Source organism: Myxine glutinosa, chromosome 3 (genome assembly GCF_964187855.1).
Source record: "Myxine glutinosa chromosome 3, kmMyxGlut1.1, whole genome shotgun sequence".
Lineage (NCBI taxonomy): Eukaryota > Metazoa > Chordata > Myxini > Myxiniformes > Myxinidae > Myxine > Myxine glutinosa.
Window position 1 is genome coordinate 92,963,660 of NC_136263.1, and position 23,468 is coordinate 92,987,127.

At 48.4% G+C, this 23,468-nt stretch overlaps 1 protein-coding gene across 2 annotated transcripts in view; it reads left to right on the top strand.

The window, feature by feature from the left end:
- The window catches only part of AATK (apoptosis associated tyrosine kinase), a 293,143-nt gene that overhangs the window by 124,570 nt on the left and 145,105 nt on the right, over positions 1 to 23,468 (top strand). For both annotated transcript variants that reach the window (XM_068110486.2, XM_078774271.1), the window contains exons 2-3: positions 16,376 to 16,512; positions 17,407 to 17,557. In XM_068110486.2, the coding sequence (XP_067966587.2) occupies positions 16,376 to 16,512; positions 17,407 to 17,557 (288 nt within the window). The remainder of the gene's footprint in view (positions 1 to 16,375; positions 16,513 to 17,406; positions 17,558 to 23,468) is intronic.

Below are 23,468 nucleotides of genomic sequence, written 5' to 3' on the forward strand. Positions count from 1 at the left end.
CGAATGCAAAGAGGAAGAAGAAGAAGACGTACAGAAGAGTAACGGGGTTTATTATTATTTACACACACATAAGCAAAAAGAGCAGTCACGGGTATTTACAGCGGACATGAAAAAAACAGGTAACACAGTGCAAATTACAAGCTTATACAGACTTAATTACCTACCCAGGACAGAACAAACAAAGACGACTCACACGGGGAATGATGATAGGAATTGGCTGGAAGGAGAGGAAAGTCCAATTTGTTCGGCAGCACGAATCGGCGCGTTCGGCAGCCGCCGTCCCCTTCGCGGCCCTGCTCCAAACTGCCGTCCAGGCCCCAAACGGCTGTCGAGTCTTGTTGCTGCTGTAGACGCTGCTGCTGGCGAGCAAGGTGATGAATAGCAGGCTTTGTGCTTCCCTGGATGATCTTCTGCTTTTGGACCTCACAACTCAGCCCTGCTCTGACGACCCAGCTCTTTCCTTTCCACCTCACCACGCAGCTCAGCTCAGCCTTTCAGCTCATCTCTTGGACTCATCTGCTTGTCTGCTTGGGGAGCGTCCCGCGGCGGGTTATATAGGCCCCGCCCTTCACCCTTTGTGAACCTCCCCCAAGCATTCTCTCTCCGCCCTCTCAAGCCAAACCCCTCGTTCTGGGTTGGATGAGCGGGGCCGACTTACTCCTCCCCTCTATGACGAGGTGGAGACCCGCCTTTCTTCCCCAACCCTGCCTCGTGGTCAATGGCGGCTTTGGAGGGGATGTAATTGCCAAATTGAGGCTTGGCCATTACGAAAGGGGAAATGGAGGTTTTTGGGAATGGGGATGAAGGAAATCTATCTCTCACTTGGTACAATGGAGTGTCATGTTAATGGAAGACAAGGCCTTACCCTAAAACACATAATAAGGATATAAACTACTGAACAAGGGTCTTATAGTGTCCTGCAATGTGGTGTTTCATGGAATTAACTACCGGGACGCCCTTTTTACCTTTACACAACTCTGGAGGCAGGAGGGGCCATATCCAACCAATGTTACACAACAATTTACCACAATACAATACACACAATCAAAAAAATGCAATCCTCATATCCGCAACAATATATATATATATATATATATATATATATATATATATATATATATTGTTACGGATCTCTCCGTCGGCCTCTTTTCTCCTTATCGAGGGGGGATTAATCCCCTCGTCTACGACTGTCTGACGTGGTCCTGAAGCTGCACAAGCTCCCTCCGGAGAGGCAGGTGCGCAACCTCATTCGCGACCGCGGACAGATGTTAATTGCCGAGCGGTTTAGCAACCGCGACACGAACCATTAGCAGGTAACTGACCCGATTCTGAAACGTTGGCCAAAATCGCGCCACATGTTTTCAATGGGGAAATCACAAAGACGACCAGACGAGCATGAAGAAGAAGAACGAAGGTAGGAAATACAAATATGATTTATTACTAACTATTATTTACACAATCAAAAGAACCAAGGAGAAGGAAAGATAATAAAATAAAGACAGAAAGAATGGAAGGACCAGAAGACACAGTGCAATTACTAGCTTACCTATTCAGTCTTACTTAACCCCAGGACAAGACAAAAGACAGACGACGGTCAGACTCACACGAATGGGAAATGAAGGCAGGAACGAATGGCTGGAAGGAGAGGAAGGTTCAACTGGAACCGGAGCACGGTCGGGCCGGGAGTGAGCAGCCGCCGCCCCTTCTCGATCGGTTTCGCACGGCGGTGTTCCTTCGCGTTCGCGGCCACAGTCGAAACTGCCGTCCAAGCTCAGAGCTGCTGTGGTTAAAGCTGCAGTGGTTCAAGCTGCGGTGGTTCAAGCTGCGATGGTTCAAAGCTCATGGGACATCCCTCTCTCATCTCCTGGATCACGCAGCTCTCGTGGGGGCGTTCCGCTGCGGGTTATATAGGCCACACCCTCGAACCTTCGCGAACCTCCCCGATCGTTCTCTCTCCGCCCTCTCAAGCCAAACCCCTCGTGCTTGGTTGGTCGGCAAGGGCTCTCCTGGCTCCACCCTCTGATGACGAGGTGTAGACACGCCTTTCTTCTCCGAGCTGGAGCACATGGCAATGGCGGCAAATGCAGAAAACCGCCCAATGCAGTTGGCAATGGAGGCTTTGGGATATGGAAGGGAACTATCTTATGTCATCTGATGCAATGCAGTGTCAACTATTGGGAACAGAGCCTTAAACTACATAGAATAAGGAGATAACTATTTGGAAGGATATATGATTTGCTACGTGCATGTATATGGATTAACCAGGAGGACGACCTTTGACCTTTACACTACGGAGGGTGATATTTACAACAAGATTCATGACACTTACAACAATAAAAAAAAACACATGATTCTCAAATCCGCAACAATATATACAGTGCGTATCAAAAAAAAAGGTAATCCGAATTCAAGGGGTTAATATGCAAAGGTTATTTATTTTGACAATTTACATGTGGTTTTCTAATTAAGAGGAGATCCTCAGCTTTCCATTGATACCTTCCATGCATCATTGCTGTCACACATGACCGAGTACATGTTCATTGAAAATGACAAGTTCAAATCGCATTTTTACAAGTTTGGCAAGTCGATGCAAGTCAGGATAATTGGTGCAAAATGAACGTCAGATGTGAATTTTTCTCAGGAATGATTTCTCAGGAAGGAAGCCCTGGTGTTGGGCTAGCGGCTAGGGTGCCGGCTTAGGATCCAAGGATCCTGGCGTTCGAATCCCGGTCGATCGCTGAATTAACGCCAGGGGGGTTGACTCAGCCTGTCATCCTTCCGAGGTCGGCTAATTGAGTACCAGTTCACTGGTAATTCCCTGTTTGTCGTTAAAAGGCGACAAACAGGGTTGGCGTCAGGAAGGGCATCCGGCCGTAAAACATTGCTTCAAAAAGGGGACCAAAAAACAACAACAACCACAGTTCCCGAAAAAGGCCAACCCCCGCTTTGCGGGGAAAAATGGCCTCTAAAGGTGTTTTTTAAAAATAATGATTGGCCTTTATGCACCCACACCTTCAACATGTCCACCTCCCCTTTCAACACAAAGCTCACAGCGGCGGAGCATGCCCTGAACTGCTCATCTCACCATAGCCGGGTCATTGCGCAAAGCATCCACTTCATGTCGAATACGGCCCTGCAATTCGTCAAGATCATGGGGAGGAGTTACGAACACCTTGTTCTTTAAATGTCCCAAAAGGAAATTATCACACGGTGTGAGGTCAGGTGATCTTGGCGGCCATTCCACTGCATGGTTGAGGGCGATGACTCGGTCTCCAAAGAGTTCCCTCAGTCGATCTCGGACAGCGATTCAACGATGTGCTGGGGCGCCAACTTGGGCCCACCGGGGATATCTGAAGACACCACGAACCTGTAGCTCAAAGTTCTCCTCCAGCTGCGGTAAAACTTCATCATTGATCATCTGCAGATCCCTGTTACCATTGACATTCCTTTGAAAGAAAAATAGTCCGATCACTTGACCACTTCCACAAAGTCCCAACCAAACAATCCACTTTTGTTGATTCGTGTTGGTGTCAAAATTTAATTCCGGGGGTTGTCCTGTCGGTGCATATTCAAGAACATTATGGGTATTGACCTTGCCATCCATGGCAAAAGCAGCTTCGTCGACAATAACGAGATACCGCAGGAAATTGACATCTGCTTCGCAACGTGCTGTCAACCATCAGGCAAGCACCAGCCTCCTGGCAAAATCCCCTGGCGTAAGTTGATGCCGGATGTGAATTCGACATGGATGTTGGTGGAGGTCCAGTCTTGTGATTCGGTTGAATGTTGCCGAAGGCAATCCCGTCCCATTTTGTCTTGCGCTGGTATCCCTAGGATGCTCCAAAACTTGCTGCCTTACTGCTGCAATGTTCATTTCCGATCACCCAGTGCGCCTCCTACCAGAATTCTCCTTGTTGCGGTTGAGGCTAGTGCCATGCTCTTGGTATTTTCTAACATTCGCCCAAATGGTTTTGGCTGCTGGAGGCTCCCGTTCTGGGAAACGTTCCCTGAACGCATCACGAGTTCGCTGCAAACTTCCAGTTTGGTCAAAGGTTGTAACCACGAAGGTCCGCTGTTCAGTCGTAAGTTGAACCATCTTTTCAATGACTCAGACTGTCTCTAAACCCATACACTGTAGGCCCATCTTAAATACCCATCTTAAACAAAGGATGACGCAACCGACGATTACCAGACCAGCTTAACAATTTTACATAATCAACTTGGCAGTCGACAAGTAATGCGTCCATTTAAAACTGTCTTGCACCGATTAGCCAAACATGTAAAAATGCGATTTGAACTTGTCATTTTCAATGAACATGTACTCTGTCATGTGTGACAGCAATGATGCATGAAAGGCATCAATGGAAAGCTGAGGATCTCCTCATAATTGGTAATCCACATGTAAATTGTCGAACTAAATAACCTTTGCATATTAACCCCTTCAATTCGCATTACCTTTTTTTTGATATATGTGGTGGATGGATGGATATGATGGATGTGGTTTGCCAGGTAAGTTGAAGGTATGGTGTTTGAAGTTTGGATTGATGCTACGAGTATTGTGGCCATTGATGATGTATGATATTGCGATTGGGCATGTAGAGAGGATGGAGGTTGTGGTGAGCGGGTTTGTGAGGAGGTGGTTGGGAGTGCCACGCTGTTTGACGAACATTGCCTTTTATTGGTCAGGGTGGAAAACTCCAATTTCCCTTGACATCGTTAACCGAGGAGTTTAAGGTGGTGAGGGTGCGGGAGTTCATGATGTTGCGGTATTCAAGTGATGCAGTGGTAAAGAATGCTCGCCCAGAGAAGAAGGGAAGTCGGAAGTGAAATGCAAGAGCAGAGGTGGATGAGATGGAGGAGCCGTTGCAACAGGAGGAGGTCATGGGGATGGTACAGCACGGGAAGCATGGCTTGGGGTGGATGAAGCATGAGCGATGGGGAAAAGCATGTGTGAAAGAGAGGAGGAAGATGGTTGAGAGGGAGGTGAGAAGAAAGGAAGAAGAGGGGAGATATGTGAAAGCAGTCGGTCAGGCACAGCAAGGTGCTTGGACTAGGTGGGAAGGTGTGTGGGTAAGGATGTTGAAGTAGCCAGAGATTTGGAGAATGGAGCCAATATTGTTGAATTTCCTGTTGTGGGCAATGTATGATGTGCTTCCGTCACCAGTAAACTTGAGATTGTGGGGGTTGTTGCAGGAGGAGAGATGTTATTTGTGTGGAGGTGTGGGAACGGTGCAGTATGCACTGAGTGCATGTTCAGTAGCATTGGCAGCAGGACAATACAGGTGGCGACATGATCAGGTGCTGGTGGTGATGGTGCAGATGGTGCAACAAGAGGTGCTGAGGTCGAGAGAGAGAAGAGTGGAGAAGGAGACTTATGGGGGAGAGGTGTGGTATGTCAAAGAGTACCAAGTGGTAAGAGGTGGAAAGAGGAGGAGGTGGAAAGCAAGAGGGCTGTCAGATGCTGTGATTGGCAGGTGGTGGCAGACCGAAAGCCACAATTGGTATTCCCAGAGGAGATCTGTGTGACAAGGTTGCGGCCTGACATTGTCATTTGGTCAGGTGCAACAAGACAGGTCATCTTAGGGGAATTGTCTGTACCTTGGGAAGAGAACATGGAGGAGGTGTACGAGAGGAAGAGAGGAAAGTACAGTGAGCTGGAGGCAGAGTGCCGGGAGAAGGGTTGGTGAGTTTCATGTCAGCCATTTGAGGTGGGGTGTAGAGGCTATATTGGCAATTCCTTTTCTGCATTTCTTGCTCGGCTTGCAGTGTGTGGGACAGAAAGAAGGAGGATGTGTGACAAAGTGGCCCAGGTTGCCTAGAAAGGCTCATTTTGGATATGGAGGAAGTTTATGGAGGCACGTCGAACGGTGTAGGTTGGCTGTGTGTGTTTTTTTTGTTGTTGTTGTTGTTACGATTATTATTTCTTATTTTGTGTATGTGAGTGAGTGAGTTGGTGAGGGGTGTGTTTTTGCAGGAATGAATTTTTGCATGAGTGTGTGTTTTTGTATGTTGAGTGGTGTATGTTGTAAGGGTAGGTGGTTGGTTGGTGTTGTGTATGTGTGTGTTTGTGTGTGTATGAATGATCTGGTGTGTTTTGTTGGTGAGTGGTGAAGGGTATAAAGGTGGGTGTTTGAGTGTTTCACCATGTTTGTTTGGTGCTGTGGATTCTGGATGTGAAGATGTTGTTGTTGTAGTCTGTGTTCGCACTGGCTGGGGGTGGGGGTATGTACGCATCCAGGTGTAGTTGCTGCATGTGGATGTGAATGTGCCCCTGCTGGCCCAACTTAGCTGACCGTATCGAGGTTGAAGGGCCGAAACGGGATGATGTTGAGGACCTCGACTGAGGACCCGGTCAGTGCGGCACACTTGTGACCAGGTGTGTTTTGAACTTATGTTTATTATATATATATATATATATATATATATATATATATGTATATATACACAGTGCATTCAGAAAGTATTCAGACCCCTTCACTTTTTTCACATTTTGTTATGTTGCAGCCTTATGCTGCAATCGTTTAAATTCATTTTTTCCCTCATCAATCTACACTCAATACCCCATAATGGCAAAGAGAAAACAGTTTTTTAGAAAGTTTTGCAAATTTATTTTAAAAAAAAACTGAAATATCACATTTACATAAGTATTCAGACCCTTTGCTATGACACTTGAAATTTCGCTCAGGTGCATCCCATTTCTCTTGATCATCTTTGAGATGTTTCCACACCTTGATTGGAGTCCAGCTGTGGTAAATTCAATTGATTGGACATGATTTGGAAAGGCACACACCTGTCTATATAAGGTCTCATAGCTGACAATGCATATCAGAGCAAAAACCAAGCCATGAGGTCGAAGGAACTGCCTGCAGAGCTCAGAGACAGGATTGTGTCGAGGCACAGGTCTGGGGAAGCCTACAAAAAAAAATTCTGCTGCATTGAAGGTTCCCAAGGGCACAGTGGCCTCCATAATTCTTAAATGGAAGAAGTTTGGAACAACCAGGTAAAATCAGGTTTTAATGAACAACAAGTTTCCTGAGTCCCCAGATACCCACTTTGTTCTCTCTACCTATAGAGTAGATTTTTCTTCTGTGCTGCTAACTCGTGACATGAAACACCATGTGATCTATCATAACTTACAAACACCTTAATCGCAGCAGGTTCTGCATTCCTGGCAGATGTTGTTATATATGCTTCTACAACTTCTACAACTTCTGCAACTCTATATAAAATATTTTATAAAAGAGATAGACAAACTGATAGACAAATTAAACTAGAATGGCACTCAGTAGACAGCATACCTCCACCTGGTTAGCCATATCACTCAATGGTGAAGAATCACTTTAAATATTCGACGAGCTGGATCCGGATCCCAATCTTCACCAAAATTTCATCGATTCTTCCTTGTCACACACACAATCTGTCCAACAAGTTTCGTCCAAATCCATCCATAGCTTTTTCAGATATCCTGCTATGTATCGTTTTTGGCCCTCTCTCCCAATGATGAAGAATCAATTTTAAAAATTATAGTAGCCGGATCCGGATCTTCACCAAAATCTAATCATTTCGTCCTTGTCACACACGATACATCTCTGCAAAATTTCGCCCGAATCCGATCACACCTTTTTGAGATATTTTGTTCACAAAATGACAAATAGACAGACAAACGGACAGACATGGGTGAAAACATAACCTCCATCAACCTTTGGTGGCGCAGGTAAATATGTCGTGCATAGCACGATACTTGCGAAATCCATAAAATAAGTTGTTGGCCTATGTTGATCTCACAAATAGTTAGTGGTTGATTTCAGTGACCAGATTTGCAAGTCCTCTTCAAATTTCAAGTTATTAAAGGTGCATAAGTGTATGTTAAGGCGTATAGAGTAGTTTAATAGGTCCTGATCCATGGCACAGCATTCCAATTACAAAATAAATAACAAAAAGAATGATAACATTGTAAGAAAGCATTTATTAATTAATACTAATAATATTAACAGGAATATTGATAGTAGTATCCTTTGGTAATAATAATAACGAACGTATAATCCACCCCCTCTGCCCCGTCCTAGTCCAGGCACATCTGTGTTTGTTGATGAACAGCACGCAGGTAAGCCAATAGGCCTTGAATACCAACAAAAAATTTGGTCCAATGCTTGGACCAACAGTACAAAGAGGAAATATGACTCGTAAAATAAATGAAGATTGGAAAGTCGAGAACTTTTTGCTGCACGGTATTCTTTTTGTGGCTGTACCACATGATGAACAAGAAAAAGAGCAATCGGAGATTGCAAACCCTCGCCAGGATGTATTTTCAGTGGTTTTTAAGGCTTTTGTGTTGAAACAAATATGGCGGCCGAACCACGTGACCGATGACGTCATCATTATTTTTTTTTCTCCACCAGTTTATGCCGTCATGTCGCTCAAGAAATTGCATTTGGATTGGATGAAGTTTTATACTTGTCGAATTATCAAATTATGACGCCATAATGGAGGCCTTGGGCTGAGAGAGTTAAAAATTGGGCACAGTCTATTCCAGGGCAAGACAAATATGTGTGTAAAGTTTGGCGATTCTACGTGCAACGGTGTAGACGTAGTGCAGTGCACAGACAAACAGGCAAACAAACAGATGAAAAATCAGTCGGAGACCGAGGACTTGCCGGAATATACTTTTTCTATTGGCCATTTTGGACAAATATGGCGGCCGAACCACGTGACCGATGACGTCATCATTATTTGTTTACTATCATATATTTTGTCATCATTATCTAAATTAATTTATTCCTAGATTATGCTCAATAAATTTCATCTTGATCGGATGAAGTTTTGTACTTGTCGAATTATGACATCATAATCGAGGCACCTATGACATCACCATTAACATATTTTATTCCCCATGGAGAGTTCTTTACAATGAGCCATGTCTCAATTTTTTCTATTCAGAACTTTCGGAGATATAGAGGTGCAAAATTTTTCGCTTTTTCCAAGATGGCGGCCGAACCACGTGACCGATGACGTCACCAATTGGGCACAGTTTATTCCAGGGCAAGACAAATATGTGTGTAAAGTTTGGCGATTCTACGTGCAACGGTGTAGACGTAGTGCTGCGCACAGACAGACAAGCAGATAAACAGACAAACAGACCGACAAACCAACCAACCGATCAACATACTTGCCGGAATCTTTCCGGCAAGTAACAAACAGACTCAAAAGCAATACCCTGTCCTCTGGCGAGGATAACAAACTACATAAGGCTGACAGATATCCTGTCGGGACTAATGTCGTGTCTGGCCACAATCAAGTAAAATATCTTAATAATGGGTTTGTGGCGCACACGATGGCGCTGGCGTGGTGACATCATTCCGCGCACCAAGAGGGTGTCGGCCACGCCCGAGGGGTAGGCGTGGCCTCGGGATATACACGGGGCGTGCAGCCCCGAGCACCTCAGTGCTATAGTTGAGCTTTTCAATAAAGACTCTTTTTTGGTTACCTGAGTTGTTGCTTCTCTTCTTGGCTAACAAGTCGTGCGCATAGCACCGCACTTCACTGGTGACCTCGGCGCTGGTTCAGCCGCCGCTGACCAAAAGAACGCGCCATGGCCAACAACGCGGTAGCGGTGAAGCTCCCTGACTTTTGGGAAGCTCAGACCGAAGTATGGTTTGTGCAGGCCGAGGCACAGTTCCGACTTCGAGGCGTAACGGCGGATGAGATGCGGTATTACCACGTCATCGCCGCCCTCGGGCCCGGCACAGCCGCCCGAGTCGTGTCCGTCCTGCGGAACCCACCGGCCGACCACAGGTACGAGGCACTCAAGCGTCTCCTCATCGCCACGTTCGGCCTCACGGAGTGCGAGCGGGCCGACCGCCTCCTGGACTTTCCCGAACTCGGCGAAACACGACCATCGGTCCGGATGGACTACATGCTTTCGCTACTGGGTGACAAAGCCCCGGATTTTTTATTCCGGGCGCTCTTTCTACGCCAGCTGCCGGCACAGGTACGCCTCGCGTTGGCCGGTTCCAAAATAAAGGAACCCCGCGCGCTGGCCATCGAGGCCGACAAGTTTTTCGCGGCTTGTGAGCCGCGGGCGAGCTTCGGTGCGGCCGTCGCGGATCTCGAGGCTGATGCGCATGCACACCTAGTGGTTCCCGAGGCTGATGCCGATGCACACCGCGTGGCCGTCGCCACGCCCCGCCCACCACCACCGCGAAAACCGCGGCCTCCGCCTTCGCCGCAAACCTGGTGCCGTTTCCACGCCAGGTTTGGCCACAAGGCTAGGAATTGTTGCCCGCCGTGCTCATTTGGCAAGTTGGGAAACTACCAAGCCGGCGCTCGGTAGCGGCCCTGAGCGTCGGCCATTCCGGCAGCCTCCTTTAGGTCACGGACACCTTGTCCGGGCGTCGCTTCCTCTGCGACACAGGCGCACAGGTGAGCGTTATCCCCGCCTCCACGTCCGACAAGCGAACCGCGAGCCAGGGCCCCACGTTGCTTGCAGCCAACGGTACACCCATACGCACATTCGGGAAGCGCTGCCTCTCCCTGCGGTTCGGAGCGCAACGCTTTCAATGGACGTTCGTAACCGCCAGCGTGCCCATGGCATTGCTCGGTGCGGATTTCCTATGTGCAAATGGGCTGTTGGTGGATGTGAAGAACAGACGCCTCGTCCAGGTGGAAACGTTCAGCTCGCTTGCTTGCACGCTGAGCAGTTCGTTGGGCAGCTCCCTGAGCGGCTCGCCAAGCGGCTCGCTGAGCGGTTCGATCCCGGCGAGGTTGGTCTGTACGCTTCCGGCAGCGGACGAGTTCACCCGCCTCCTCGCCAGCTTCCCGGCCCTCACGCGGCCCACCATCTCGGCGGTGGCCGTCAAGCACGGGGTGGAACATCACATCCCCACCGTCGGGCCACCGGTCTACGCCCGGGCACGCCGCCTCGAGCCGACGAAGCTCGCGGTGGCAAAGGCGGAGTTCGCTACGCTGGAGCGGCTGGGCATCGTACGGCGCTCCAAGAGCGCTTGGGCATCGCCACTGCACATCGTGGCGAAGCCCGGCGGGGGATGGCGGCCGTGCGGGGACTACCGCCGCCTCAACGATGCCACCACCCCCGACCGCTACCCGGTCCCTCACATTTAGGATTTTTCCACCCGGTTGGTGAAAATGTCCTTCTTTTCTAAGGTGGACCTCATCCGCGGGTACCACCAGGTCCCCGTCAGGCCGGAGGACGTACCGAAGACGGCCGTCATTACACCATTCGGCCTCTTCAAGTTTCTTTGGATGCCCTTCGGTTTGAAGAATGCGGCTCAGGCGTTCCAACGATTGATGGACAGCGTCTTGCGCGACTTGGATTGCATGTACGTCTACCTGGACGACATCCTCGTCGCAAGCGCGTCCCGGGAAGAGCACCTCCGCCACCTCCGCACGCTCTTCGAACGCCTGGGCCAGCATTGCCTGATCGTAAACCCCGCCAAGTGCCGGTTCGGCGTCACCGAAATCGACTTTTTTGGGCACCGCGTCACCAGGCACGGGGCCACCCCCTTGCCGGCAAAGGTGGAGGCGGTCAAGGGGTTTCCGCACCCCCGCACGATCAGGGGGCTCCAGGAGTTCCTGGGCATGGTAAACTTTTACCACCGTTTCCTGCCCCGCGTCGCCCAGCTCCTGCGCCCCCTGCACGAGGCCCTCCGGGGGAAGCCGGGCAAAGGTGACGTTGTTTGGACCGAGCAGATGGACGCGGCGTTCACGGGTGCGAAGCTCACCTTGGCTAACGCCACCATGCTCGCGCACCCGGCGCTCGATGCACCAATCGCCCTCACCACCGACGCGTCGGACTACGCGGTGGGCGCGGTGCATGAGCAATGGGTGCGTGGTGCTTGGCAACCGCTGGCGTTTTTCAGCCGGCAGCTTCGCCCGCACGAACGCCGGTACAGCACCTTTGACCGTGAGTTGCTCGGGCTCCACCTGGCGGTCCGGCACTTCCGCCATCTGCTCGAGGGCCGTTCGTTCACGGCCTTCGTCGACCACAAACCCCTGGTCTTCGCGATGGCCAAGGTCGCCGAGCCATGGTCGGCCCAGCAGCAGCGTCACCTCTCGGCCGTGTCCGAGTACACGACGGACATCCGGCACGTCGCGGGAAAGGACAACCCGGTGGCGGATTGCCTTTCCCGGTCCGTCGCCCACGCGGTCCACCTCGGGATCGACTACGCCCGGATGGCGGCGGACCAGACCGCCGACCCTGACGTCCAGGCCTTGCGGACCGCCATCACGGGCCTTCGCGTCACCGAGGTGCCGTTCGACGGTGCGGGCACGGCCCTCTTGTGCGACGTCTCCCTCGGGCGGCCTCGCCCCATCGTGCCCGCGGGCTGGCAGCGCCGGGTTTTTTGACGCCATCCACGGCCTGTCCCACCCGGGCACGAAGGCCTCCCAGAGGATGGTCGCCGACAAGTTCGTCTGGCATGGCCTCCGGAAGGCCGTCCGCGATTGGACCAGGACGTGCCTCACGTGCCAGCACGCGAAGGTGCACCGCCACACCCAGGCCCCGATGGCCCCGTTCACGGGTGCCCAAACGTCGGTTCGACCACGTTCACGTGGACTTGGTGGGACCTCTGCCCCCCTCGCGGGGTTTCACCCACGTCATCACCATGGTGGACCGCACCACCCAGTGGCCGGAGGTCGTGCCTTTGGCGGCGACGATGGCGGCGGACGTCGCGCAGGCGTTCATCACCACCTGGTTTGCCTAGTTCGGCGCCCCCTCGGACATCTCGTCCGACCGCGGCCCCCAGTTCACCTCGGAGCTCTGGGGGGCGGTCGCGCGGGGGCTCGGCGTCCAGCTGTACCGCACCACGGCCTACCACCCCCAGGCCAACGGCCTGTGCGAGTGCTTCCACCGCTCCGTGAAGGCCGCGCTCCGGGTCACCCTCTGCGACGGCGGCTGAGTCGACAGGCTCCCCTGGGTCCTGCTGGGCCTCCAGACGGCGCCCAAGGACGACCTGCGTGCATCCGCGGCGGAGTTGGTCTTCGGATAACCGCTGCGGGTGCTGGGCGAGTTCCTCCCCGACTCCACGGCACCATGGTCCGCGGCGCAGCAGCGCTCCGCACTGCAGGAGGCCGCCCGGAGGTTCGCCCCCGTGCCGATGGCGCACCACGGGTGCCCGCCAACGCATGTCGCCCCGGAGCTTCGCACGGCGGAGTACGTGTTCGTCCGCCACGACGCCCACCGGACACCGCTGCGGCCCCCGTACGACGGGCCCTTCCGCGTGCTGGAGACCGGGGCGAAACACTTTACCCTCGACATCGGCGGTACTCCTGACCGCGTTTATGTGGACCACCCGTCGCCAGTGGCTCGGCCCCCGCGGCGGGGCCGCCCCACGGCGGGCGGACCACCGGCACCGCCGCCGCCGGCATGCCTCCCCCCCCCCCCCCCGGTCCTGCACCCATCCCAGGTGCCGCCGGAGGCATCCCAGATGACATCCCGGCATCCCAGACGCCGCCAGCCGCCAGAGGGCGCTTCGGCCGGGTCATCCATTTGCCCCGCAAACTGACCCTTCAGGTGCGCGGGAATTCTGGGGGGGGCGCGTGTGGCGGACACGATGGCGCTGGCGCGGTGACATCATTCCGCGCACCAAGAGGGTGTCGGCCACGCCCGAGGGGTAGGCGTGGCCTCGGGATATACACGGGGCGCGCAGCCCCGAGCACCTCAGTGCTATAGTTGAGCTTTGCAATAAAGACTCTTTTTTGGTTACCTGCGTTGTTGCTTCTCTTCTTGGCTAACAAGTCGTGCGCATAGCACCGCACTTCAGGTTTGTCATTTTAACAACCTTATTTTTAATGGATTAATAGGTTGAAGCATTTCCCTGACTTTCTTCGACCTTATCCTCCCAGCTTTTTCTCATGACATGAGAGAATCAATCTCAAAACAGTAATAAAAGGATTCTCATCCAAATGAAACACTTTTAATAAAAAAATGGCACTTGAGGCGAGAGGAAAATTAAATGGATGCAAGTCAAAGCTCTGCTTCTGGGCATTGGTTTTACTAGGGCATGCCCGTACTATATATATATCTAAAATTATATCCCCCCCCTCTATTTACATGAAATGGTTTGGTCTATTCGCAAAGCCAAAGCGAACGGCTTGCGAGTACGGTGACAATCCCCCCCCCCTCTATTTACATGAAATGGTTTGGTCCATTCGCAAAGCCAAAGCGAACGGCTTGCGAGTACGGTGACAATCTCCCCCCTCTATTTACATGAAATGGTTTGGTCCAAAGCGAACGGCTTGCGGAGTTTGGTAAAGAAATCGCCATAGCTCCGTAACTACTTGTCCGATTAATATGAAACCTTGAAAAGGTACATCCTCGGGTCCCCAGCAATATACCTGGCAAGTTTAAAGTATATCGGACCCGTGGTTGTCGAGAAACAGCGGTCACAGACACACAGACAAACACACAGACAAACACACACACACACAGAGATTACTGGAATTATAGATAGACTAGGGCATGCCCGTACTATATATATATCTAAAATTATATCCCCCCCCCCTCTATTTACATGAAATGGTTTGGTCCAAAGCGAACGGCCTGCGAGTACGGTGACAATCCCCCCCCCTCTATTTACATGAAATGGTTTGGTCCAAAGCGAACGGCTTGCGAGTACGGTGACAATCCCCCCCCCCCCCTCTATTTACATGAAATGGTTTGGTCCAAAGCGAACGGCTTGCGAGTACGGTGACAATCCCCCCCCCTCTATTTACATGCAATGGTTTGGTCCAAAGCGAACGGCTTGCGGAGTTTGGTAAAGAAATCGCCATAGCTCCGTAACTACTTGTCCGATTAATATGAAACCTTGAAAAGGCACATCCTCGGGTCCCCAGCAATATACCTGGCAAGTTTCAAGTATATCGGACCCGTGGTTGTCGAGAAACAGTGGTCACAGACAAACACACAGACACACACACAGACACACAGACACACAGAGATTACTGGAATTATAGATAGACTAGGGCATGCCCGTACGTGGGTGCCCGTTCCTTGCCAAAAAAAAAAAAAATACGCTACCCGTACGTTCTACCCCGCCCGTACGCCCGTACGCCCGTAAACAAAAAAAAACAACGCTCTTCGCTTCCGCCCTTCGCTCTGGGAGAAATAATGCGCATAAGAAATCGAGAAATTATTATTTTCTCCGGAAGAAATCGAATTACGAACCGTAATGGCGCACGCGCTCGGCTCGGCTCGCAACAACGCGTTCTGTGATTGGCTGCCGGAAGTGAAGTCTTCACTGTCCGGAAGGTCGCAAATCGCAGTTACGATGAATCGCAAATTAGTTTTAATTAGTTTTTAAACATAGTTTAACGCCAACATAGTTTGCCAACGTGAAATAAATGAATACGCTCTCAAATGTGCCGTCCGAGGCAGAGTCTGTTCGGCACGTTCGGCACACGTGATAGCTCGCTGCTCTCTGATTGGTTGAATCGTTTTTTGGACATAGCTCGGTAACTACTTGTCCGATTAATATGAAACCTTGAAAAGGCACATCCTCGGGTCCCCAGCAATATACCTGGCAAGTTTAAAGTATATCGGACCCGTGGTTGTCGAGAAACAGCGGTCACAGACATACAAACATACAAACATACATACATACATACATACATACATACATACATACATACATACATACATACATACATACATACACACAGAGATTACTGGAATTATAGATAGATTACGCCTCCTGGGATAAGATACGATAAGTGACGGGCATCTGTGTCCATAGGTTCATTTTATCTCGAATAAATGTTTGATAACTCGCTCTGACACTGGACCTGTTTCTGATGAAGAGCTACAACTGATGTGATAATAACGATGGTGTTGGCAAACATTTTTGAATACGCATAAGTGAAGTAGTATGAACAAGTGATAAACAGGATGGTCACTCATTTTTTCTGATTTTGATTTTTCTCCAGGTTGGTAAGCAGTGATTGTTAGTGCTATACATCATGTGATCCATCAAGAGAATATTTTGGTGGTAAATAAAATTTTCAGTAAACTTTTGGACGTGATGATGAAAGGTAGTCTGTCAACAGAACAAAAATAGTAAGATGATCACATACTGGTCAAAGGCACAGTTCAGGCTGGTGTCTTGCCATGCTTCAATAGAACCTTTAATTACAATATCTATATCTACATACATATATATATATATTGTGGATTACAGGATTTCATTTCATTGGAGTTAAAGCAATATGTATCACCAATGTATCAAGCTTTCATACCTCACCTCACAAATCAAATAATTGTTTTATCACCAGGATGCAAGTGTTCAGGTAGTTGATGATAAAGTATGATATTATATTGCATTATGTTTTTTTGTGGATTCATGTATTGCATATATTCCCACAGATGTGACTGTTTGGGGAACAGATTTCCTGTCATCATCTGGCATTCTTGTGACAGTACTATCATGCTCAGGCCTTCTGGTTTTCCTTGTTCTCATCCTGGCTTGCACCTGCTGCAAGCGTTCTGGTGTCAGTTTCAAGGTGACATAATTAAAGCCTCCATTTTCTTTCATTTAAATATTAAATATGTCTGAATATAAGACAAAACTAGAAAGCATCTAAAAATACAAAGCCCGTCCGCATCCGTTTGTAATCATACGTCTTCTTCTTCTTCCATATGTTCAAAATAACGAAAACAGTCAAAACAAATGCTGATGAATTTATGCAGCCTTGACCTTTGAGATTTAAATCTAAAAAAAAAACAACTTCCAGCTTTTCATTGGTGAACCAATTATGTGACCCAATCTACAAATTCTTAAAATTGCAGGTGAATTGGATGAAAATTGCTAATTTTATGCAACCTTGACCTTTGACCTTTTGATCTAAAAACAATTGGCTTGTGGCTTTTGAATGGTGAACCAATTTGGTGACCCAATATGCAAATCCTTTAAATTTCAGGTCAATTGTGTGAAAATTGGGGATTTTACGCAACCTTGACCTTTGACCATTTGATCTTTAAAAAAAATCAGTCAGCTTCTAGGTTTTGATTGGTGAACCAATTCAGTGACCCAATATGCAAATTCTTAAAATTTCAGGTCAGATGAAAATTGATGATTTTATGTGATGGTGACCTTTGACCTTTTGACAAAATTATTAATTTGCCTTCTCCATATTATCATAATAACGCTTTGGTGAAAATTTGATGACAAAACTCAAATGGTAAAAAAGTTACAGCCCAGACAGACAGACACACACACACACACACACACACACACACACACACACACACACACACACACACACACACACACACACAGAAGTGATTACAAAACCCCATCTCCTGCTGTCTGTCAGACAGGGTGATGTACAGAGGACGGGCTAAGAAACCTCTCAGTACTATATAGTAACACTACATTGTCCTCCTGTTTGTTACAGGAGTTTGAAAACACTGATGCAGAGGATGAAGATCTGACTGCGTTTAGTCCCCCAGTGTCTGATGTGCCATCCAGCCCTTCTGGCCATGATGTTTATGTGTTGCCCCTCAATGAGCTTTCACATGGAGGCCAGAACCATCTCTTTGGCACAGGTAACCCGAGTCTCTCATGCTTTATAGTCTCTCCTTTATATTTCTCTCTAACCAGAGGTGGTCATACCTTGAATTGGCAAACCAGACGTGTTTGAATGTACCTAGCAACCTGTATTGGAGTACTTACATCACACATGGAAGATATACATTCACTTTCTCTGGCTTCTGCTAAATTATGCTGTATGGATTGATGCCATATTCCCCATAAGTCTCCTTTTTACATTTCAAAGCAAGGGATGAGGCATATTATAGTATGTTTACATGTTTTATTACAAAATCAAAGACGGAGCATCTATTTCAAATATGTTTTAATGTAAAAAAAATTTACCCATTCTATGATGAAATCCAAGTTGAAGTTTCAAGTTGACATTCGTCTTTTGAATTGTTTGAGATCATGAACTTTTCTATATTTGGCTTGTGAGAATTTAAAAAAAAACTTTCTTGCCATGCAAGGTATTCACATTCTGGTGTTCTGCCCGAGGGCAGGTTCAATACTGCCAGAGCAGTTTCTTGGCAAGGGTTAAACTGGGTGGTTTGCCATTGCCTTCCCAGCACGAGTTAAGGCAAGAATTTGAAATTTGTTAATGGTGCCGGCGATAGCTTGACTACGCTTCGCTAAGGACACCGTAGGATATTTAAACATCCACAAAGTAATGCCGGCAGACGGGATTCCCAGTTTAACGTCCACCATCCGAGAGATGGCACACGCATTGATGAATCACCCTGTCTGTGAAACACTAGGGTGACAGTTTATAGTTGGGCCGAGATTCGAACCCAGGCTAGATAGCTTAGAAGTGAGCGTGCATACCTCTAAACCATCCTGCCAGCCCCATATCACTTTGATCTATTATTTACCAGCAAATACAACCCGTCGCTTCGCTGACGGGAATATGAAGAGAAGGAAGGAGAGAGAAAGAGTGGGGGGGGGGGGGGGGGGTGGGGAGGGGAGGGGAAAAAGAGGTGGTGGAGAGAGAGGGGGGGGAGAGAGATGGGGGTGGCAAAGAGGTTGGTGGGAGAGAGAGAGAGAGAGAGAGAGAGAAGGAAGAAGGAGGGGCGATAAAGAAGGGGGGAGAGAGGAAGGGGTAGAGGAGGGGTGGGAGGGGAGAGTGAGGAGGGGTAGTGAACGAGGAGGGGGGAGGGGAGAGAGAGGAGAGATGGGGGAGTGAGTTGGGGTGAGGGGAGAGTAAGGAAGGGTTAGAGAGGGGAGAGAGAGGAGTGGTGTGGTGGCGAGGAAGGGGGAGTGAGGAAGGGGAGAGAGTGAGGAAGGGGGAGGGAGAGTGACACCTCACCATATGTCGCTATACACTCCGGCAGGGAGGGGGTGCGAGGAGAGGAATGGCAGAGAGAGAAGGGGAGAAAGAGGAGGGGATAGAGAGTGACGGGAGAGAGTGACAGGGGATGGGAGAGAGGAGGGGAAAAGAGGAGGGGTGAGGATAGAGTGAGGAGGGGAGTGGAGTAAAAAACCTTTTTTCGAAGAGTAAATGAATTATAATATTATTACAATATTTTACAATTCTCTCTTGAACTCATAGTTCACTTGTCCTGTTGCTTTACTCATTCTATTCTTCCCGTTATGTTAATCATTCTTTTAATTTGATGTTTAACTCAATTTATTTTGCCTCCCTGACTCCAGAGATTTCCCCAGGTAGAACACAGGCATGGCCGTGGGAGCTTTCGCGGCAATCCCGCTGGTTAATTATTTTTGTTGCGCGCAATGAAGTTACATTTTCTGCACATTCCTTAATCTATTCTTTACTCAATATATTTTTTGAACAAGAAAAAAAGTTAAGTTTATTGCTTTGGCAATTTCACATTTTCCCATAGAGAAGGAGGAATCACAGCCTTGCTTAAAGTAAACTAAAGTAAACTTAAAGTTTAGCTCTTTCACGAGCCTCGATTCAGTATACAAAAAAATATATATATATATACTTCTTTTGAAAAGCATTTGCAGTGTTTACTTTGAAATGTTACTTTTTTACTTTGCCTTGAGTGCATTGATAGTGGGGAGGGCAGAGAGAAGCGATTGGAGAAAGAGCGGTGTGTGTGAACGAGTGTCTAAGGTCGTAGGTCCAGTCGGTCAGCCATGGTAGCACTACTGATTGATGACCTGAGTGTCAAAAATTAATCAAGATGATGCTAGCTCTGCCGAGCAGGCAGCGGTTCAGAAGTGAGGTTCAGCTAGGTAGGTTGAATGTGAGATCAATAGTGGGGCAAGGAGTTGAGGTGGTGAAGATGATGCAGAGAAGGAGGTTGGAAGTGTCATGTGTGCAGGAGACCAGATGAAAAGGAGACAGGGCGAAGAGGTTTAGTCGGAGGATACAAGCTGTTGCACATGGGTAGGGATAGAAGTGTGAAGATAGAAGTGAAGTAATGGCATAGGAATAATCGTATCAGAAGAGGTCAGCAAGCAAGTGGTTAGAGTGGAAAAGTGGGAGGGATGGATAGTTATGGGATGGATGGTGATACAGAGGCAAATGGTGTGTGTGGTGTCGGTATATGGGCCACAAATGGGAAGGTCTCGGATGAAGAAGCAGGAATTCAGGGATGTACTGGAGAGGATGACGGGAATGGTTGAGATGGAGGTGATGCTTTCACGTGCATGTTGGAATAACGGAGCCGGATGAAGAGGAATGTGTTGGTAAATTTGGTTGGGGGACGAGGAATAGAGAGGATCAAGAGTTGGTGGAGCTGGTGGTGTGTAAATGAATGGCCATAACTGGTCCATTTTTTCAAAAGTGGGAAAGCCACAAGATTACCTACAGGAGTAGACAGCACAGAACAGAATTGGATTTGGTGGTGGTAAGGAAGTGACAGCTGTGAAGGGTTAAGGATTGCAAGGCAGTGGCGGGAGAGCATGTTAACACCCAGCACAAGCCTGTGGTGTTTGTGGTTGAGGATGAAGAAAAGGAGGAAGGTTAAGAGCAGAGATCGACTGGTTATTAGGTGGGGAAAGAGGGGAAATATCGCCGTATAGTACAAGGGGCGGGTGAGGCCAGGTATGAGCAACATATTGAAGAAGCGGAAGGTTTGCCGATTCAGTGGAAGAAGTACGGAGAGGCATTTGGTGGAATTGCAGAAGTGTTGTGTGAAAGGACGTCAGGAAAGGATGCATCGTCGAGGGATAGAAACCAGGTATAGGTATGGTGGATGGAGGAAATAGTGAAGGCAGTTGGTGAAACAAAAGAGGTTTGGAAGAGGATTGACAAGATCAAGGATAGAGGGAGGCAGCCGGATGCGGGGTTTCTGCACCTGTATGGCAGAAGAAGAAAGAAGCAAGGAGAGCTGTGGATAAGGTGAGGAATGATATGGAAGATGAGGTGTACAACAAGTTGGTAGAGGATGGTGGGAGGAAGATGATTTAAAAATTGGCTCGTTACAGGGATGAGGATAGCAAGGACATTAAGGGGGGCAGTGATTAAGGATGGTGGTGCGAGGCTAGTGACAGAGACGGGCACAGTATTGAAGGTGTGGGAAAGATATTTCAAACAGTTGTTGAACCGAGAAGGAAGCAACGGCAAGTCGGAGCTAAAGTGTTATGTGAAGGAGAAATTGAAGTTGGTCGAGATCACGGAAGAGGAAGTGTGGACGGCATTGAACAGGATGAAAAAGGTAAAGGCACCAGGCATTGATGAGGTGTGTGCAGAGATGATAATTGCAGCGGGAGAGGTCGGTGTCAGGTGGATGAAGAGGTTATTGAATGGATGTAGGAGAGGTGGGTCAATTCAGGAGGGGTGGAGGACAGAGCTAATTGTGCCGATATGGAAGTTTATTTTGGGGAGGAAGTTTATTTTGGTTAACCACACACTTTTTGCGTATTACAATATTGATGATATTAGCAAAAGTAATAAGACAATCAGGAATGATGAAGGGTTTAGTAATTCAATCCTTGATTAAATTACGTGTTGGTCCAACTTTAAAACAGTCATACCTCTGACACTATCACCATTGTCCCAAAAGATGACATATACCATTGGTAACATTGTACCATTCCTCCTTCAGAGCAACTTCAAGGTCATGATGGCATGTGGTACTCTGACCCTCAAGGAGTCCTCTGATGTACTTCAAGAGAATTCCCCTCATATATATATAAATGACATTTCTTGTTTACGTCAATGACCTCTCTGCCTCTATGGAAAATTCTCAGTGTAATTTTTCAGAGAACTACACCTTGTGCTGTACAGTTCCGTACCATGCAGGCAGTCAAGCTGCAGCAGGATCCCTGCCTGGCAATATGGAGAAGATAAGAATAGCTGGTAAATCACGTGGATTACGACATTCAGTGTTAGACTTGTGTTAACATAAATAATGCTTGGCAAACCTTCCAATTCACTTCTATGTCTAACCGTTAGCAAAAGTGCATTCCTTGCAGCTTCTTGACCATGGAATGTTTCGAGACCTGTCTTTGGCTGACATCTCCGAGCCGGCCTCTTGGTCTGGACATCACCTTTTAATACTTCTGACACCTCTTCCTTGAACCTTGAAATTCAAAAAGATTATTCAGCTTATTCACAATCTGTATACCTCCTGCAAATGAAGAACAAGACAGGTTTGTTTTTTTGGGGTTTTTTTGTATACAAGATAGATGCTCGTGTAAGAGCTAATATTAATAACACAAAAAACGGACACGTAAAACATACAATAAAGGGAGCGGGGGACAAGGTAGGGAGAGAGAGGGAAGCACACAAGTACAACAGAAGAGACCAGGGACATCGGGAGATCTGTGAGAGGGAGAGAGCTTGGAGGGAGGAAAAATGGGAAAGGGGGGGGGGGGGGGGAGGGAGCGGAGGTGTAAAACACATGGACACTGCTGGGACTTCCAGGAAAGAAGTTGATATTTCAAAAAAGTGGATCTGGGGTGAATTAACGGGGGTAGAAAATATCAAGGTTTTGGATGGGGGAAGATAAGAGATGGTGTTGAACAACTGTTTTAAAGACCTGGAGGGATGAGTGGGATTGAAGAAAGTGAGGGAGTATGTTCCAGAGGCGGGAGTAAAGAGGAATGAAAGAGTGAAGGTGAGCAGAGAGTCTTGATTTTGGCAATTTCACCAGAAGAGGGTTGCTGGCAGATCTTGTGCGACCTGTAGGAATATTTGGAGGACATAACCCAGAGAGAGCTGGGGGAGCAAGGCCAGATAGGAGTCGGTAGAAGACAGAAAGTCACCTACCTGCCTGTGGTGAGTGAGTGAAAGGCCCTCACAATCAGTTTAATCGCAGGAGATTCCAATGATTCTGAAAGTTTTGGTTTCAACAGCGTGAAGCCGAGCTAGGTGTGAGGCAGGAGCACCAGCGCAAGAGGGAGAGTAGTATTCCATTGAGCTGCAGATGAAAGCCTTGTATGTGGTGAGGAGCTCAGGTGTGCCAAGGAAGGACTTCGCACGACTGAAGATGCCCAGTCGGTGACTGGCTTTGGAGGCCAGCTTGGAAATGTGGTTTTCCCAGGAAAGATCATGGCAGATAGTGAGACCCAAAAGCTTGAGTGACAGAACTTCTTGGAGAGGATTGTTCAGAAAGTAGATGGGAGGGTTGTCCAGTCGGTCTTTTCGGAGAGACATAGTGAGAGTGTGAGATTTGTCAGGAATGAAAGACATGTTCCACTTGTTTGACCAGTCTGTGATTTTGTCCAGGTCTGCAGAGAGTGAGGAGGCTGCAGGCTACTGATCTGACAGATGAGGAATGGAGCGGTAGAGAGTAGAGTCATCAGCAAAGAGATATAGAGGATTTTCCAGAGAGTCAGAGAGATCATTGATGAAGACAAGAAGAAGGTTTGGTTTGGAAGACAAGAAGAAGACAAGAAGTTTGGTTTCAGACCTGGTCACTCTACTCTGGACATGCTGCTTCTGCTTTCTCAACCATGGATGGAGGTCCTCAAAGCCAAACAGGAAATTAGAGCTGTCTCCCTTGACATTTCACG